Source organism: Brachycentrus maculatus, unplaced genomic scaffold (assembly GCF_059751285.1).
Source record: "Brachycentrus maculatus isolate JH-2025_06_01 unplaced genomic scaffold, ASM5975128v1 h1tg000086l, whole genome shotgun sequence".
Classification (NCBI taxonomy): Eukaryota; Metazoa; Arthropoda; class Insecta; order Trichoptera; family Brachycentridae; genus Brachycentrus; species Brachycentrus maculatus.
Genome location: NW_028280840.1, coordinates 435,298 through 455,461, shown reverse-complemented (window position 1 = coordinate 455,461; position 20,164 = coordinate 435,298). Strand labels below are relative to the sequence as shown.

Genomic DNA, 20,164 nt, shown 5'->3' with positions numbered 1-20,164 from the left:
TAACGAAGTTGTTATCATACTGGTGAACAAAACGTATTAACAATATTTACCTAGGCACCGCTGTTGAAAACAACCGGATATGTTAATTCACAAATTAAATAAAACATTTTCTGTAACAGAAGAATCCTTAAAAAAATCTTTATTTTGTAATAATGATACTGATAAATAAATGTTATTTTATTTAACAATATCAAATAACAAATATCTATTTTTCAATAATTTAAACGTGGTGTAAGACTAAAATGATGAGTTCGCGATTGATCAAATATTTGATGCTCTACTTATTTTAAATAAGTGAAATTAAAATATTAAAAAAAGGATTGCTTATTTAAAAACAGTTTAAAACTCTCAATGAAAATTCTTTTAAACAGTAAAAAATAATATGTTTTTAAATGAACACGATGTAACTCAACTTATTCACTACAATTATTAAAAACGCGGCTTACAAAATTTATAAAATTTAGAATCGATTTCGTATGGTGTCTGTGGCGAAAATATCTACGTCTATGTTTGTTTGGGCGAAATTGTAATACAAGTATCTAAATCAATGCTATTCTAGTTGTAATACAATCCATTGATTTTCAGCTCGGGTAAAATACATCTAAACAGATTTTACAGGCACGTCTATACGATGGAACGAGTTAGCTCTTAATCACCTGATGAGATAACAAAGCTGAATTGAACTGGGTCTATAGTATGATATATTAACCTTCATTGATAGGATTGCGAATCGCCGATAATCAAACGCCAATATTGCAAATCTCACCCATACCTGGACTTTCAGTGGTTGATTTTGTATTCGAAATACATTTGGTACCTCTAATATATCATCGTTGTTGTTTCAATACAAATTATTAGAATACAACTTGATGAGTGTGTTTTACGATCTTAAGATTATATAAATAATACAGTCGTATGCATATGAGAAGATTGATCGCCAAGAGTGACATGTTGGGTTAACGATGCAAGGCTTTCCATATTGCAAAATTTACGAGCTACTTTGGTAAACCTTGTCGCCGCAATTTCTACGAAGTCTTATTTGTTTCATGTAATAATATTATCGTAAAAGTTACACCCAAAAGTCACACAACACAAAATAATATACAAGTATAAGCAAGGCATGCCACCTTAGTCAGATTTAATACCAAGTGGGATTATCTAAAATACAATATATTTTTTACTGATCGATAAACAATATACAAAAAGGATGCACAAATAAAAACATGCTTTTGACCAATAAAATACACATTAATAATAAAAAAAAACTGCCTTCAATTTGGTTTAATATTTAATGTCTACTGACATAAAATTGTAAAAAAATAGTATTAGAAAAAAATTGTAGTTTAAACTCAATATATATTATATATTTAAAGGTTAACTGCTGTTAACATTGGGAACGTAGTGTGTCTTACAAATAAAATTTCTTCAAGAACCAAAAATGCATTCACAATAGGATCTTTGATTTCGTTTTGTTGGCTACCGATTTCGACTACCAAGCATTACGAATAGGTCTTTCTCAAAAAAATGTTTTATTGGATTTCGTGCTCAGTTCTGCATAGAAATGAGATCCTTTAATATTATCAATATTTCAGTACCTACTTACCTTTGTGAATTGAACGCGAATAATATTTACTTATTTCAGCAATATTCACATTTCGTAAGGTCATTTTTTTTCCTTTTTTATAATAATGAACAGATTATAAATTAATATCGGGTTTTACCTGGGCCAATCAATGAAAAAGATTAATTAATTAAATTATCATCACGAGTCAGTTAAGAAAATTGATCACGAAGCACACCAGCCACTATGTCCCTGGATAATACGGTCGTTAAATTATTCCGCCAATTAGTTTTCAATGATTGTGTCAAATTTTCCCCAGCGCAAAAATGTATTACGAAAATCGATCATCATTACCGGAGTGGAGACATTTTGTAACGCCAATAAGCGGATATCGGCAACCCAAGTGGGTCTAGCAGGAACGCCGTCCCGCTGGGAAAGAATTAAATTATTCATGTATAATTACACCTCATGAATATAGAGTAAATGAAATTTTTCTCGCGATCACATTACTTCGGAGGTGGTGTCGTTAACGAACCGCATCTCACAAAGGCAGAATTTAATTATAGCCCGCTTTAAAAACGAAATTTTCTAGGCTTTCGTCACTCGAAAGGAATTTGAATTTTCACGATATTACGGAAGCCACGTTTTAATGAAACAAAATCACAAAAAATATTTTCTTTTTAATAGGTTTACGAGATGAGTGGTATTTAAATAATCGCTTGAGTCTCGTTCAAATTTCACGACATTATAAAAAATACTTATTATTTTGGAGTAAAATGAATGAAATAATAACACATTAAACATTTTCTCCGCCCGATTTCTGTATTCTGAATATACTATTCGTATATGGACTCGCAAATGTACGTATACATAAGTAAAATAATGCATTGGCAGCAATACGAATAGAAACGGTTTTAAAGCTCAGTTTTATAGAGCTTCTGAAGTTTTCAATGACTTCTAAAATGGAAACCATCACTGATAGTGGAACCTTAGCGTGAATATAATATAATGAAATTCATGGATTCGTATTAGATTTCATAACGCGATTATGTAACTCATATTTCTTTAAACGAGACAGTATAATATATCCGTCATGCATAAATAAATAAACTTTGAAAATATTATTTTCGAAAGCGAAAAATACTCGAGTCGTGACAGATTAATTGGAATTATGTATTATCGAGTTTCATATTTCAAGTCATTCTATCGTTAGAGTAACACATTTAATTTTAGAGACGGGCAAACATTCTGCGAATCCTTAAGTCTCGCAAATTCGTTTTCCGTAAACGTAGACGAGAGAGCGATTTTATTCATTGCATGTTGCTAATGTAATTTCTTACACTACCTTTTCGCAGATGAGGATTTACAAAGAAATATTCGCCATTCGGGTCGTGAAATACATTTTTTTAGGGAAGTCTAAGAAATTGTTGGCTTCCTTTGTGGAGAAAGTTGGCGCCGGAAAACTCAGAGTAGCGGCTTGTTACCGCTCCCCGCCCCACCTGTCCCTGAAACACTCCCTCATTCTGCAGGTAACAATCTTCCCTTTCCACTCCTCGCAACAAAGTAAGAACAAAAGATCACGACGGCACTAAGGCTTGACCTATCTTGAGCCTTCAACAATTTATTACTATTTATTTAACAGCCTTCCTATCAGGAAAACTCAGATTGTTTTCCTTCCAATTAATGGCAGGGAAATGCAACTGACTTGTTACAACATATGTAATAGGAGAGTATATGAGAGCCTTATACTTTCCGTTTACTTTGGTAATACCACTTTTATAAACACTTATCCGTGACTCCCGATTTCGGAAAATTATTCCGTCATCAGATCAGTAAAATAAAATTATTACGATTTGACAACATTTTGAGTGTGTCCAAATACTTGTTCTGTAATAATACAAAATCTGGATTATCTCCAATTACATGAGTTAATTTCATATTATTTTTTGACATCTCATCAAAGATGAAGAAGAATATGGAAGTCTGGGCATTTACGGGGCTGACGACCGTCATAGGCTGGTTTTTGTGAAGTTTTAGTGTTTCAAGAACAATGTTTCAAAATTGGTGCATGTATATAAAACTTCCAAGAATTTGAGTAGTGTGGTTGTCAATAATGGGTAGAATTGGTGAATGTTACACGTGAGTAAAGTGATCACTGAAACCAGCCTATGACGGTCGTCAGCCCCGTAAATGCATAGATTTCCATATTCTTCTTCATCTTTGATGAGATGTCAAAAAATAATTACGATTTGACATTTGTATTTATTTTTAATTTTTAATTTTTTTAATTATTGGGTTAACAACAACAACATATGTAGAATAAAACATTAAAAAATATGTAGAAAAAAACATTAAGATTAAACAAGCCAATTATAGTTTTCCACAGAAACATAAAAATTAGTACAAAATATTTAGTGAATTTCACAAAGTAAACTATCAATGATAAGGAGTGTTATATTACCATATCACAAAGTTATTCATGCTTTTTATATACAAATTAAACAAATATTTAAATCAAAGCTGCATACTGAATATCACTTGAAGTTAATTAGTAATCTACAATTATACGTGTAATTCAGACCTCACTCACTAGTTATGCGAAATATGAAAAAAAAACTTTATGAAACAGTGCAGTAGTATGAGTTGTATTCGTGTATTAAACTTTTCAGTCGTCAAAGTGGCTCCACGTGTCAGGAATATGCTCTCAGCACTGCACTAGTTTCACGAGAATGCTCTTCACACAGAAGGTCAGAGCGGGAAAGGCAACATAAGTATTTTATTCATTTGCTCGAGGCTAATTCCACTTTGTTAACGAAACGAATTTGTACACGACTGTTTCGGAAACTTAAAATAATAGAGAAAAGGATTGGGTTTCATATACACATAAAAAATTACAATTCAAAGTTTCAGTTATAAGAAATAGCGGTATTTACAAAGTAAAACTTAAATTCGTAAGAGGAAGACCGAGAAAAACATGGCACGATCAGGTATGCCAAATACTTGAAAGTGGTCAGGTTGGGAGTCGTAACAATCGGCGGGTATGTATGAGGAGATGCATGAACGTGGAAGAGGCGAAGAATATTTGCAAAGACTGAGTGGTGTGGCGTTCTATTCACTCTGCCTACCCCTTTGGGGAAGCGGCGTGATGGTTAGTTAGTTAATTTTAAAACTTAAATTCAAAATGGATAGATTTTACCACAAAGTGAATGCCGAATCAGTCAATCAAATTATCATATTTCTTAAAATCTATTATGACAAAATGTGTCATAATAGATTTTAAGAAATAGCGGTATTTACTAAGTAAAACATTAATCAAAAATTGATAATTTTTACGAGTGCCGAAAAGTGACTGCCGAATTAATTAATGTAATTGTTGAAGCAAGTACGGCTGAAAAAGGCACAATGTGTCATAAAAGATTAAAAGAAACAGTGGTATTTACTAAGTTAAACTTTAATTAAAAAATACATCTCTAAAAATCCTATTTCATTAATTCCAGCATAAATTGGAGACTTTCGCTTTATTTTATTCGTAGATTTTTTTACATTTAAGTGGGTTGTATTCAGTAGGATGAAGAGATAGCGGAAGTGTACAAAAGGACTAATGGAGGTCCCACAGGAGACATGTATGGTGATTATAAAATAACGTTAAAATATACGACTTACATTCATCGTGATCCTTGGCGGTGACAGTGAGTACGGTGTGCTGGATGTCCTCATTTTCGTCCACCTCTGCCTCATACAAGGCTTTGTCGAAGTAAGGAGGATTGTCGTTCTTATCAGCTATCCCGATTCGGATGAATTTTGTCACTGAAAAAAAAAATTAAACAATTATAGAAACAATCCGAAAGTGGGTTTAAATAGCAAATACCTTTAGGAAATATATCTTTTAATAATCTTCCTCAAAATGGTACATTGTGTAATCACGTAAGGCTGACCGCGGGTGGAAGTAACAAGTAAGGGTTTCGACAAATGTACTACTGTGACGAATAGTATTTCTTATCACAGGCCTATTTGTTATTCATGACATGTTTTTCATGAAAAAAATGCAAGTCGCATCTATGTAAAAAGCATAACTCATTCAGCTACAAATCTCTACTACTTGTGAATTGAACTGTTTACACATTCCCGAAAGGATAAAATATGAGCCATAATACGATTAGCACCTAAAAACGTAAGCATTCTAGTCCAATTAGTTGAGTAAGGTCACACGCTCATGGTTAAAGTGATCTTACCAGCTCGCAATCACTAAAGTTAGCAAGTATGTCGTTTTAGTTGCGGGTCCGCAGGCATATTAAGAGCGAGATGTTTTTGAGGAAAACTAAAAACGCATTTGCTTACAAAATAAGATTTTCATATAATTTAGTCAGATACTTTTTTTTATAGATTAAATCACCATTCTTAAGATGTTACATGAAAAGATGTATCTTTAAAAGAATCTAAAACAATAATCATTACTTTGGGGAATAGTACAAATAGTTATATTCATTTTGATGACGATATATACACATTGCAATTAGCCCAACAAAAATACCAGACACGTAACAAATAAATTAAATCGGTTAATTTATTTATTGCTGTTCATCCGAAATATTAATGAATAACTAGGGTTCATTGAAAATAATATTTAACTCATTTGCGATTCAGCATCAGGCCATAATTGAATATTAATTATAAAATGAAAATGGTGGAATTCTGCAAATGCACTGTAAAAAAGTAAGGATTTATTCTTTAAAGCATGTCCTTGTTACGGACTTAAGTACTAATACATTACTTAAGTTAAATACTAAAAAAAGGAGAAAAAGCTTCCGCCCCGAAGAGAATTTGCAGGAAATAAAAGTTAGAACGTAAAGAAAGGAATTAGAAAGTTGTGTACTGAACAGTGATAAATCTCAATTTGCTCGACAACATTTAAATTTTGATCAAAATTGTAACTTCACTAATAATTTACTGTAACAGAATTACGAAGAGTGATATTTCCCCAATGACGTAAAGCTTTTTCTTTCTAAAAATAGTACAGCATTACCAAAAAAGATCTTACATACTTATAATAATTATTTCTTGAATGTACTTTGTACCAATCAATAATGTATTATAAACATTAAAAAAAAAAAAAAAAACAAAAAAAATATGTTGACCCTTATTCGACAGATGTTTTGCCTCGCAAGGGCATTTTTAAAAATTGTATCCTAAAAATAAAATTCACTTATTTGAGAAATAGACAATAAAGCTTAATTCCGTTATGAAGCAGTGGGTGAATTTTGTTAAGATATCGTGTTCAGAACATATGTACAATACATTATGTTGTTATTGTGGAGAAGGATTGTATTCTCTAGGAGTTTATGGACTATTGATATCATTTCATAAAATAAACTTATATTTTATTTGATTGGATAATATATTTTTTATATGCAACTGAAAATCGTAGTAAATAAAAAAATATAGTAGAATTAAATTCGTGCCTTGATTCATTTTAATAAAAATAAAACTCTGTGTGAAATGATTTGACAACATTGTGGTTGAGCTTAGTAAAAACATAAAAGGGCGTTGAAGAAGAAAAATGTAATCACTTTATCAATTTTACAAAAAAATAACTTTTCTGGTAAACACCTGTATAATCTTTCGGTAAAAAAACGTTTTTTCTTCATATTGTAAAATATTGTACGGTGGCAGGTTGGAGCTATTTCTTTAATACCTGGCAACCCTATCGCTTTGCACACAGGCAATACAATTACGTTCACGTCAGTAAGTTTTCGGTTTTTTCTTACGGTAATCTTATTCCGATATATCCCCTCGCCAAAACCAGCAAATAAATTTCCAGTGAAAATCGCGAGGAAAATTGAAAAGGATCATTGAAAAAATCATCTATGAAAAATTTACCAAGCTCAACGAAAAGTGAATTGATGTGGTATAAACTCCTGGCGCTAGAAAGCGTTACGCGAACCGATTGGGCAAGTGACATAATAACTCTTTTTTTACCAAATCATTTTTCCATTTTCGGGAATAATTCTACAAATACCTGAAGCAAAATCATTTTTAATTTTCTTTCTCTTTTCCATCCAGATTTACCTGAAGAAAAAAAAGAAAAAATTTTTGAAGCTAATTTTCACCGAATAACATAGTGAACAAATTTACATTCCCTTTTTTACTCGTGTTATTTAAAGGAAAAACAGAAAATATTAATGGGTGAAGCCAGTTTATGATGTACGACGATGTACCAAGCCTACAGATGTAAATTTACATATACCTTTTCCAATTTTAATAACTTAAAATTGAAATTATTAAAGAATAAATCTGATTTTCAACAACAACTAAAAACCCCTTGTAATTTAAGATCAGGATAAACAAAAAAATTATATCCAACTTTCATAAAATATCAAAAAGCAAGGAAAAATATTTCATGAACATAAAAAATTAAAAAAAAACATTTAATATGATTCAGAATAAAGCCTGATATTTTAGGGATAGTTTGATTATTTTTTTTTGTAAAAGGAATGAACAATTTATCAAAATAATATACAGAAAGGTTTAATATACTTTCATTTAATTTGGCTAGATCAAATCTTATTAATTTGAATTCGTTTTCAAGGAAAAAAATACAAACGGGGTTTTAGAAAAAGATATTGTGTTGTATCTAGAAAGGACTGGTAGTTCCAGCCGGACCTAATTTGTTTAAGATAACGACCTCAATTTTTCACGGCAGCTGTAATAGGGAGTAGGGTCAACAGTACTGAGGCGTAAATAGAGACTTTCCTCAGGTATTATACGAGGCCGACTGTAGGAAAGAAACAAATAAGAGTTCGGGGTAATACAGAGACAGAAACTTTTTATTCGCTAGGTCTCCTATCCATCTGACTTTATCTATCGGAAGTTCACATCCTGTAGTTTTGTTAAAGGCAAGACTAGGCAAAAAGACTAACCCTTAAAGTTTCTAGATAATGGCCGATACTGCCTGATTCGTGGCGACACCTTTCTTTTACAAATCGCTTACAGTTCTCGCATAATAAAACATTAATTCAAAATTCTTCTCATATTATTCTAGTCTGAATACTTTTAACAGTTATAAAACGACTTTCTACGAACTTTTATTGCTCTTTCCATTTTTATAACGAAAATAGCTCGTATCAGAGAAAAATGTGACTACGATAAAACAAGGAGAGCTTACAAATATAACAGGAAGATGGTAAAAATAATTCGAAAACTTAAAGAAAATACAGATTTAAACAGGTATACAATTTATTAATAAGCGAAATAAAGACATAAAATGTTTGCTTTAATCAAACAATGTAAGGATTTATTTAATAATTGAGAAAATATACAGATTTTTTTTTCTATTGCAATGGATTAAATTTATAACCTAAAACATAACTTTATTATAAAATCATCATATACTTTATTATAACATGCTAACTGATACTAAATTAAAAACAGAAAAAATGCGGTAGAGTGAACATGGGTAGGAATCTTAAGTGACTATTTTTTTACTGATTGACCATTAGAAACAAAGGTATCAGATTAAGATCATAGATAATGAAAAGGCATAAAAAATTGCCATGTTTGTTTATTACATCTGTGATAATTTGGAAATGATAGCTTTACTATTCAAACATACGTATTTGTCTTTCTAAAACAAAAAGAAGAAAAACTGTTCCTAAATCAATGGCAGGAACGCGATCTAGTTAGGAACTTTAGGCTTCCAGAATCCCGTGAAGTGATCTTGGGTAGGAAGTTTGAGTTTCACTTGAGTAACCCTCACAAGCGAGGAATATTCAGTGTCACTAGCAGTAGATGTGGCCTACTTCAAATTTATTACCAGTATTTAGGAAGTCCCATTGATAACCAACGCTATTGTGTATCGTATCGTGAATATGAATTGGATTTCAGATATTTCGCGCGTAGTTCTAGATTCCAATGATACATGTAACTAAGTAGGAAATATTAACTTAACGTTTTCGGTAATGATATTAATATTTCAATAACAGTCCTGCGTAACTGCTAAAGAAAGCTGCCCTTTTCACCCTCCGACGTGCTAAGGACAAAACTTTAAAATTAAGACTTATTTTCAGATATTCAGTGTTTGAAAATAATGTGGAAAGTATCGAAACATATGATATAATAGATTTGAGAAAAAATGGCGATAACCGAGCGAAGTTAAAATAAAAACGGATAAATACTTTCGCAAAGGGACTAATGAATCAATTAATGATCAAATAAACGAACGTATTTCAGAGGACTCATTTTTCTAAACATATTTATTTTTACACATAAAATATTACGAAAAATTCATCTTTGCAATAGATTTTTTAAATGCAAGTAATACAAAAACGTAAATTACTCTAACTAGACGAACGTTCTTTTAAGATTAATGTGAAGATTAGAGTGACGTCAGTTCACAGGGATACGATAAGATACTCTTAGACAGACACGTTTTAAATATAAATTTCAATTTCATGAACTTTGAACAACCTTAATTTTCAGGCAATACGTATTTATTTCAGAAACAAGAAATATATAATATAAATTAACAACGTATGTAGTGATAATATTTGAATACATCCGGATTACTTCTTGCAAAGATTTTTTATAACATAATTTTAGGAAAAGGAATGTCCAGGATAATCTACACAAAAACAAATGAGAAAATATTAAAAGCAATGAAATATTTTACAATTAAAATTTTTAGTACATATTTTATTATATTTTTTGTAATAGGAATAATAATTGTGGTCTTATTATTCACACAAATATTTCTATTCCATATTAATTTTTGCAGCCTTAAGGGTCTCGTTATTAAAAGTGAGTATGGTAGAGTGGGTTCGAACTCACTAACTGGAATATGACTCCGCGACATAAGCCACGAGACCACAAGCCGACAATTCATACACTACATAGATTTTGCAGTAAAAAAGTTATCTTGTTAGTTTATATTTTAGTTCGCAAAACCTGTGGGTATCGAATGACGAAAACCAAAACAAAAAGTTTTACGACCGGATTTAAATTCATGATTGCTTTTAAAAGTTTTATTTGCAAAGGTAGCATGAAATTCATAAAACAAAAATAATCTTTTGTCGGAAAAATTTAAATTTTAGTATTTGAATTTATGTCAAGTTTGTATATTAAGGATATAAGGATATGATCCGTTTCGAATAAAATTCAAATAAAAAAGAAATGTTCCGATCTCTTTAATGATTAAATTAATGTTTTATTTTACTTGCGAAACTTGTAACTCTCGTTTGAAAAACGCGCCTCGTATTAAACGACAATAATTTATTTATTTCTCAAATAAAAGAAAAAAGATCCCCGGAAACATTGAAACATTAAAGTAAAATGATCAAAGTATAAACATAAATTTATTTTGTAAACCCTGTGATGTGCTGATGTTAAAATGACTTTGTTTCGAAAAGGTCTTTATCGAAAATATTAAATAAATTTTCAATGCTCAACGTATGTTTACAGTAACCGAATAGTACATAGGACACCGCATCGGATTGAAACAGTGTTAATTTTTGAATCTTGCACTCTTGTCTCGTCTGCCCTTTTTGGAATCAGTGGTGGAAATGTATTTGAAGAGCTACAGATCACATGCTCGAGGTTAAGAAAATGTTCGAAAAACAAATAGCTTTAGAAAAAAAAATATTGAAAAGAATTAAGTGTTCGAGATTACATATCCATACTCGTATAAGTTTGTGTATTTGTTTTAATTTTATTTAAATATAAAAAATAAAAAAAATTGTCCGCCTGTGTAGTGTTGTGGGAAGCAGATAAAGCTACCGTCCCTGGTTCGATTTCCAGAGGGATGAAAATATATATAAGCGATTTTAACTGTAATATTTATTTAATATGACCCGGGACGGATAAAAAAAGCATGAGACTGGTCGTCATGCCTTCACGCAATTAATTAACACGATAACACGGTAACGATACGATGTATACAAAATCATTTCGCATAAAGTTGAATCTTATTATTTGGATGTGGTTAGCGAAATTCTTTAAGACTCTAGGCATGACATTGTAAATTAATTTAACCCCTTTTATCTAATAAATTGTCAAAATGAGTGAATAATTCCTAAGCATTCCGAATAATGTACGTTAACTGGTTTCATAGGTTTACCGGATAGACCCTTGAACGTTAGATAATCTAATAAACTGATTCAAATAAATGATGACTATACCTAAAACATTGATACTCACAATGCCTAGAAGTAATAATGTGTGTATATTTTACACAAAGGGTTCAGTGAGAAAATAAAATAATTTTTGGGAATCCCGATAACAGTCCAACTGAACCTCAAGATAAACAAAATTATCGCTGGAAATATAACAAAAGGTATTGCGGTTGGAAAATGAAGGTAGAAATTAGATTATTTGGAATTCAAAGTTAAAGGTTGGATGAGCAACTAAATCGAAATATGTAAGGAATTATTAATTAGTACACTTAACGATAATAACGATGGTTTTGCGGATTAAATCACATATTTAAGGAACATATTTATAAACTGTTAAATAAACAATAAAATGGACTAAATTAATTAATATTTTGATCTCTGAAGCATGGACAGTAAAAAATGTTCCCATCAACATAGTGACATTCATTTACATTATCACTCAACTCATTGAGTTAGATTATACTAGTACACTCATATTGACTTTACAAAAGATATTTTTGTACTTTTAATTGCAAATAGACTAAATTATTAAGTGCATGACATAAACCCATCATTCTGAAAAGAAAATGCATATTATTGCGTCTAATGGAAAGATTGCAGGCTATTTATTTGACATTATTGTACACGCAGATAAAAGTTACTGATAATATATATGAACTAGTATTATAAACACAAAAATATCGATTTCCAATTTGTTATTTCTCAGTTATACAATATATCAATTACAGAAATTAGTCTGCGTGTAGAAATACAGGATATCAATTATGATATTCGATTTTCCGAGGTGGCGCGATAAAGAGACGCTATAAATTATATTCAATGAATGAAAATGTACATGGAGTTACAGAAAGCATTGTCCAAATAAGCGTCAAAAACCATAAAGCAGGTCGCATTCTGAATCGGAAAGGAGCCTCTGAGCCAAACTTGTGAATTATTTACTAACATCCTTTGTGTCGCGACTCTACGAAATATCCCAATATTTACTCAACCTAGTGTACATATACTCTTAATAAATATCTTGAATCGTAGAGAGGAAGTCAAAAGGTAAAGAGATGAAGTTATTCAATAAATTTATGATACAAGCTTCGGAAATACTCAATACTATTTACGCTAAAATATACGTGTTCTGTTGTATGTCAACAAAACGCCTTCATGTAATCATTTACAATCTTAATTCGATATGTTTTTCTCCATGAAAACTTATTGGTATAATTTTCTTACTTTCGAAAACATTACAATTCATTTATTATGTTTAGAAAACAGAGAATACATATTAAAATCGTTAAACACAAAAAAGTTGAAACATTTAAATGGACCAGTTGAGTTTCCATAATTGTATTTGATATACATAAATACAACAAGTATATGGCCTTTTATCATTTTATCAAATCAAAATTCAAACCAATGTACTTACAAAAATTTAATAAAATCGTACAAGATTAATTTTTTCATCTCTTTATTCTTATCTTTATTCGTGCGTAATAGTGCGTGCAGCACAAAGCAGAGACATCTTAATTGTAAATTGTATTAAGCAAGGTGATGAATCTTAACTTCAGGCACCAATAATAATAATGTACTATTAATCATATTTCGATGTTAATTTATGCAGTGATATTTTCCACCCAAAGTTTCGGAAATGTTGGTTACTTAATTTCCATTTTCTTGAACATGAATAAGAGAGATGAGTATAATGACGGGTTGGCAAAATATATTATAAGAATAAATGCAAAAAATTAAAATATGTATTGAATTTAAGATGAAAAATGTAGAGAAGATATAATTGATGTAATATGTAAGATGTGAGTAAATATTAATTAATGACGCTTTGTGGAAAAAAAATTAAACAGTCATTGGATAACAGGTATTTATTAAACTAATTTAACTAATATTTTGATTAAGTCTTGTCTTAGGGAAAAATATGCTGCAAAGATTTGAATTAAGAAATGTTTCAGTGATAACTTCAAAATAAGGAAGGTTAACCGGTAGATTTAAACTGAAGTTATGCATTGAACTGAAGTTATGCCTGAACATCATGGTCAGGAGATTAGGCGGGGAGGAGCTGCTGGACCCATTATCAGGGGGGGGGGGAATTAAATAATATCTGGACCACTAGAGGCAACTGCGAATGGGTAAGCCGGAACAAAGAGACCTGTTATCCCCGGAACGCGGAGCGAAGAAGAATATAAAAAGCGATTGTAACCTGAGAGTCGGGAAGGTTAGGAAATAAGTTAAAAGCCATTAAGTTTTTTCGACAAAAAGTACAAAAAGAATATGAGAATACTGAGTAAATTTAATCTACCATTATAATATTCATAGTACGGTATAACGACGAAATGGTCTTAAAGTGATACCACATATAAAGCTCACATCTATTCGCCAGTTTTTGCATAAATATTTTAGCTTTGTACATGGAATCATTTAAAAATTCTAAAATAATGAAGAATTTTTTTAAAATATTCAACCCTTCATCCGAGCATTTTTAGAATGAGATATTCTGAGGATGCTTTCTGAAATAGTTCAGTGGTCAGTTTTAATACCGAGAATTTCAAATGAAAAATTTATCTAAAAATTCAGTCTTAAGTACAACTTGTTTTGCGTTGTTTATTTTTCTGCATTTTATTTTTATTTTAAGAAATTTATATAACAAAACAATCGTTCTAATAGAAACGTTTTGTTCATGAAAAATAACTACTGGATAGATTGATGATTATTTATAATTGTTGATTGTTTTAATAATTCAAATTCGTAACGAGAATCGCTCTTTTAAATCCTGGAAGAAAAAACGTTTTGAGAAGATCCCATTTTGCGTAACTGACATGAAAATCACTTACCAAGAAATACCTTTTTTTATATGTGTGGGGATTCCGGAGAACAAACAATACTGCTTTTACCATAACACGCGCTGGAAATAACTAAGGCATCGTCACGTTGGTTATTTTAGCAGGCGTCGGGAGAAAATTCCATTAAATGGGGGAAAAACGCTGAGTTAATGCTAACATTAAACATTGAAATCAATTTGGTAGAAAAAAATAAAATACTGCGGCTTTTAGAACTACAGATAATTTGTTTAATGGTGATGAAGATCAGTGAAACTGCTGACTCATAATATTATTATAGCATTATATATATATATATATATATATATATATATATATATATATATATATATATATATATATATATATATATATATATATATATATATATATATATATATATATATATATATATATATATATATATATATATATATATATATATATATATATATATATATATATAAATAAACACACACTAATATAGGACGAAATTGGAGAATTATGTCAAGTTGATAGTAAAAAATATATAAATATTAATTGTACGAGCATCTTATCAACATATTAAATTAGAAAATTCAAGTACGTCATTGATTTTTTTTGTACTAACTAATCGGAAAAAAAGTTAGAAGGGAAGATAAAATATCAATAAAAGTAATTTCTTTTATGAAGAGACGATGAAACAATTTGAACAGTTATAAAAAGGTTTCGTTTAGTATGACATTAATATTAAAGTTATCTTTTTGAATGAACTCCAACGAATTTTGGAGGCCCAAATTTAATTTTAAAACTTTTTCAGGTCGAATCTGAAAACGAGACTTAATACACACCATGCATATGAAAATTTTATATTAAAAAAGTTTGTCAAATAGATATTTTTCGATGTAAATAATATATACATTAAGCGCTTCATTTGATTAATTCATAATTTGGAAAATCGCAAGGTGATCACTGATAATGAATTATTGATAGTCACATAAAAACTAAACAAGAGATATATATTTTTGTTTTTTATTATTTTCAAAAATACTTCAATTTCATACTATTTTTGCGAGCCTAAGCGGCTCACTATTACAAAAAGGTATCATATTGTGGTAGAGCAGGTTCGAACCGAGAAACTGTGACTCAATAGTCCGCGACACTAACCACGGGACAACAACCCGACAATATCACAATCCCGTTGACGATATATTCCCTAATTCTTTTTTTGTCATTCAGTCTTTATCCGTACCTAATGGTGCATAAGGTACTGCATCGGATCTACAAGGTGACATTTAATGGCTTTATACTTTAAGGAGTAAAGATAACGTGCAAAATTGAAAAAACTCTGGGTGAAATATATTTCTGATATATGGGAAAGTAAATGGAGGTAGAATAGTATGTAAGTAAAATAACAACAACTAAAAAACAGATTTGGAATTATAAATGTTACTACATTCTAAAAAAACACTTTCGGTACATAACACAACAAGAAATAGGTTTATGTTATCTTAAAATAATGAGGATAAAAAAATAATGTTTTGAATTTACATAATAACTAAACTAGAGTTGAAATATATAAGGGAAAAATTTATATAATTTATTTTGAAGTCAGAAACAATATTTGATTTGATTGAAATAATAGACAAGAGGATTACTTGTAAATGATAAATAGAATCAGTGAAAGGGAAAATAATAATTTGACGATTTTTCGTTCTTTAAAAAACTACACTCCGGGACTTTTTTCTATTTCTGATTTAATACGAAATTCATGAAAATAATTGGATAATTGTTATTCGGCAGTAAAATAATTGGATTTTTAATAGACTTCGTTATTCACAATATCCATTTTTACGTCTGAGATACTATAATTCTTAATAAAAATTAGATCTATTTAGTAATTTTCCGTACAAAAGAAGCACTCATACAGCAAGATTAAAACGACTCCCTAAAGCAAAAATTAAGAGGTATGATAAAGTAAGATTTTTGTTTCATTTTGGTAATAAAATCATAATTCAACTAGACAGGAAAACCTGAAGAGTGAATAAAAAAATACGTCTCTTATTATGTATCTACGATAGATAAGAAAATAATTTGCTGTCAAGTCTTATAAAAATCGGCAATAAATAAAACATAAAAATCCTAAAACGTGTTCAGCGACGATTATAAACTCTATTCGCAAAAATAAAAATATCATCAATTCGTTCACTTCATTTTTTTATCAGGTTTGATTTTTTAAAGTTTTTTTTACCGAAAATGAATACAAAATTGATGGATAAAGTTTTAAAAAAAAGATTTTCATTTTCTATTCTATCAGCACTACAGTATTTCTTATTTAATGTATTCCACTCCTAAATTTGAGAATCAGGAGCACAGGACAGATCACCTTGTATTAATTAATGGCTTAGTTAACACCGCGTCGATCCGATGGGGTGCTCTATGAACTATCTGGGTTAGGATAGGGGTCAAAGAGGTTTTTTGTATGAACGCAACGATAAACAAATAAAAATTTAGTCTGCTGGAAAATATAACGTATTCCACTATCTATGACCCAGGACGAGGGAAATCCTGTTATGAAGTTTCTAAAGTTGTGTAGCAAATATTATACAACGGACCTGGAAAACAAAATAAACTTTTAATGAATAGATAAATCTGACAAGAGACTTCAAAATTCTATTAACGAAATACATATGTTCCTATAGTTATTCATTATATAAGCAGAATATCCTTTTCTTATCTCAAAATATACTCCAGTACAAATTTAATAAATACAGTTTTTTAGGAATAATATGGAAATTAAAACACCTTAAAAAAATTCATATTTTCATCACTTGGCATGTTTCTAATTATTTGAAAAAAATCCTCAAAAAAGCCTATGTAAACTTTTAATGAACGACAAATGAGTGTTTTGCATTAATATATATTATGTTAAAAAAATATTACCCACGTACAATCACAGTGAAAATTTTTACATTAATTAAAAAAAATCTTTTTATTTATTTTTACTTTAAAAATTAATTTTTAAATACTCGAAACAAAAATTGAAATCGTCACTGTAATGTAAATAATTTTAATAACTTAGTAAATTTTTAAAAAATACTTAAACTCACCTAAATATGTGCTATTGGTGAGCACCCAAAAAATCTTAAGAGGGTCAAGCATCACAAAACGATTCGCTCAGATTTTGAGCGAGAATCACAAATTATCATTTCAATATACACACACATAAATTGTTGAAATAATTAAAACACATAAAAACACAGCAGAGTTGAATATATTTTAAATATATTTTTTATAAATAATCAATACACTTTCAATTAAAAATATAACAATTCGATTGACACTGAATTTCGGTGGTAATGTATAATATATATATATGCACTTGCGATGTGTTTGTTGCATGCGGTAGTGAAGTAAGGGATGGCGCGACGTATGGCTGTGCAGGAGACGGAAGGCGCGTGGCGGGAGGCGGGCCGCCAGCCGGGAAGTGCCGCCCGAGCGGGACCATGGGCGGAGGGTGGCGCGCGCGGCGCACGCGCGCTCCTTCCCGCCAAGATAACAAAATGTTTTTATTATTTCAAAACAAATTTCCCGTTCCGAGTGTTTTTTTATTTGCGAGATAAGCTAGGGGAATGAGGATGAGAGTAAATAATCAAAATACTCAAGTGCCAAGAGAGTCGAAAGCGTCGTAATGCTATTTACGTATTTAACGTAGGTACTCAAATATCGAATGATACTCGTATTACGCAAAATTAACCTAATTTATAGCTGTACTATTCTCAGGTTAAAATTAAGTGTTTATATATTTAACGTACTCAATTATCAAATGATATAATGCGAAATGAACGTAGCTTATTTCTGTACTATTTTCACGTTTAAATGATGTACTTACGTGTTTAACGTACTCAAATATCGGATGATATAATGCGAAATGAACCTAGTTTAAATATATACTATTCTTATGTTGAAATTATGTACGTAAATTATGTATCTCATTTGATCACCGTTTCAATATGTTTAAAATTAAAATGTTTTTCGAATAAAGTAGATATGAATTAATATATATTTTAGAGCCAATCTCAGAAAGCTCTTTATCCTCGGATCCTTTGAGATTGCTTTAATACAAAACGAGTTTTTTTAGGTGGAAAAAGAATAAAATAATAAATGTGTCACACAAACACAAACGAATAAAAAAAAGTTTCAAAGAAAATGGCTAAACATATTGGTATTTTGGAAACGCCCTAGGGGCCATGTTTCAACCCTTTGAAAGCTCTTTGGGCACATATCTGACACAGCGATATTTCTTTCCCGACGACGCTGATTTATTGATGTGTATTAATAATTTTTGAAAATTGTTTCCATAAAACGTCGGTACAGTGCGTTGTTATACCTATATAAGTTGAAGCTGTTTAAATTTGAGCATCAATAATGTGGCCGACGCCGCCTTGTGAAATTCAGGATTTTCACCGCTCGCGGGTCCTTATTGATGGATAGCGGTTGCTCGGATTTCTGTGCCTGTGTTTATGGTCCCTGTTGACGTTTTGAATTATCACTACTATCTATTGTCGGGGTAGACGGCTCGACACACTTACCATTGAGGGATTCACTCTAAACAGAGATAAGAACTGGCGAGTACCTTTATCCGTAGAGGTTTCGCGTCTGGTCTATAGCGGAAGGTATTTAACATCCCTGAAATTCAGCAAACACCGAAACAAGACTAGGTAAATACAAGTTTCCGTGACTAGAAAACTAAATTTACCTAAGAACCGAATACGAAATCTCAAAGTATAATGTAATAACACATTTCGTCGCGGAAGAAATGAAAGGTCTTTAAATCTTGCGAATTTGGTGAAGAAAAAAATGGAGTGGCGCTTATTGATCTTCGAGTTAATTAATAAAGCCGCAACGTCGCCCGTAGGGATATTCACCAGAATTCGAGCGATAAACAAAGCGAGTCAATCCATCTTACGCTAATATGAAAAGTATTTTATTAAAAAATTCGAGCTTTTCGTTACTGTCTCGAGCAATATTTCACATTAAGTGACGGAAAGAAATATCGAATGAGTAATGACGAAAATCTGTGTACACAAGCTGACTTTCCGTTAAATCGAATTATGTTAATACCAAGTAATATATGAAGACTGGTAGAAGTTATCAAAATTCAACAAACGTCCACAATAAAACACCTGGAAACGAAAATCGTTCAAGTTATGTTACGCAGATTTAACGGCGGGTGTGGATCATGAATCATGCCTAAATATTATTTCCTTTTCATACGATTGAAGGGAAAAGGGTTCAGAAGTAACATCAAGCATTGAATTCGTTCAAAACTGTCTATTTTATACATATTGGTTTATTTCTGTTAAATTTAGGTGATTTTTTTTTCTCAAAAAAATCACGTACATCTAAACTCTCCATTATTTCCTTTAAAGTGATTTGATCAGTTAATCACATGAAAACTATTTATGACTTCTCCTACTTCTAACTCTTATGCGTGGCCAATAGTGTAAAGGGTACTGCATCGTATTGACGCAGTGTTATCTTGATCGTTACTTACATGAAGGCAAGGTGATCACTCCTGCTCTTCAGGGACCAATCCAGGGTTTTTATTTTCACCCCCCGCCCCCACGGGAATTGAACACAGG

At 30.7% G+C, this 20,164-nt stretch overlaps 1 protein-coding gene across 6 annotated transcripts in view; it reads right to left on the bottom strand.

Annotated features, from left to right (window-relative positions):
* CadN (neural cadherin) overlaps nt 1–20,164 on the bottom strand; it is a 385,766-nt gene that overhangs the window by 57,035 nt on the left and 308,567 nt on the right. For all 6 annotated transcript variants that reach the window (XM_088257634.1, XM_088257638.1, XM_088257636.1 and 3 more), the window contains exon 13: nt 5,225–5,368. In XM_088257634.1, coding sequence (XP_088113760.1) covers nt 5,225–5,368 — 144 coding nt within the window. The remainder of the gene's footprint in view (nt 1–5,224; nt 5,369–20,164) is intronic.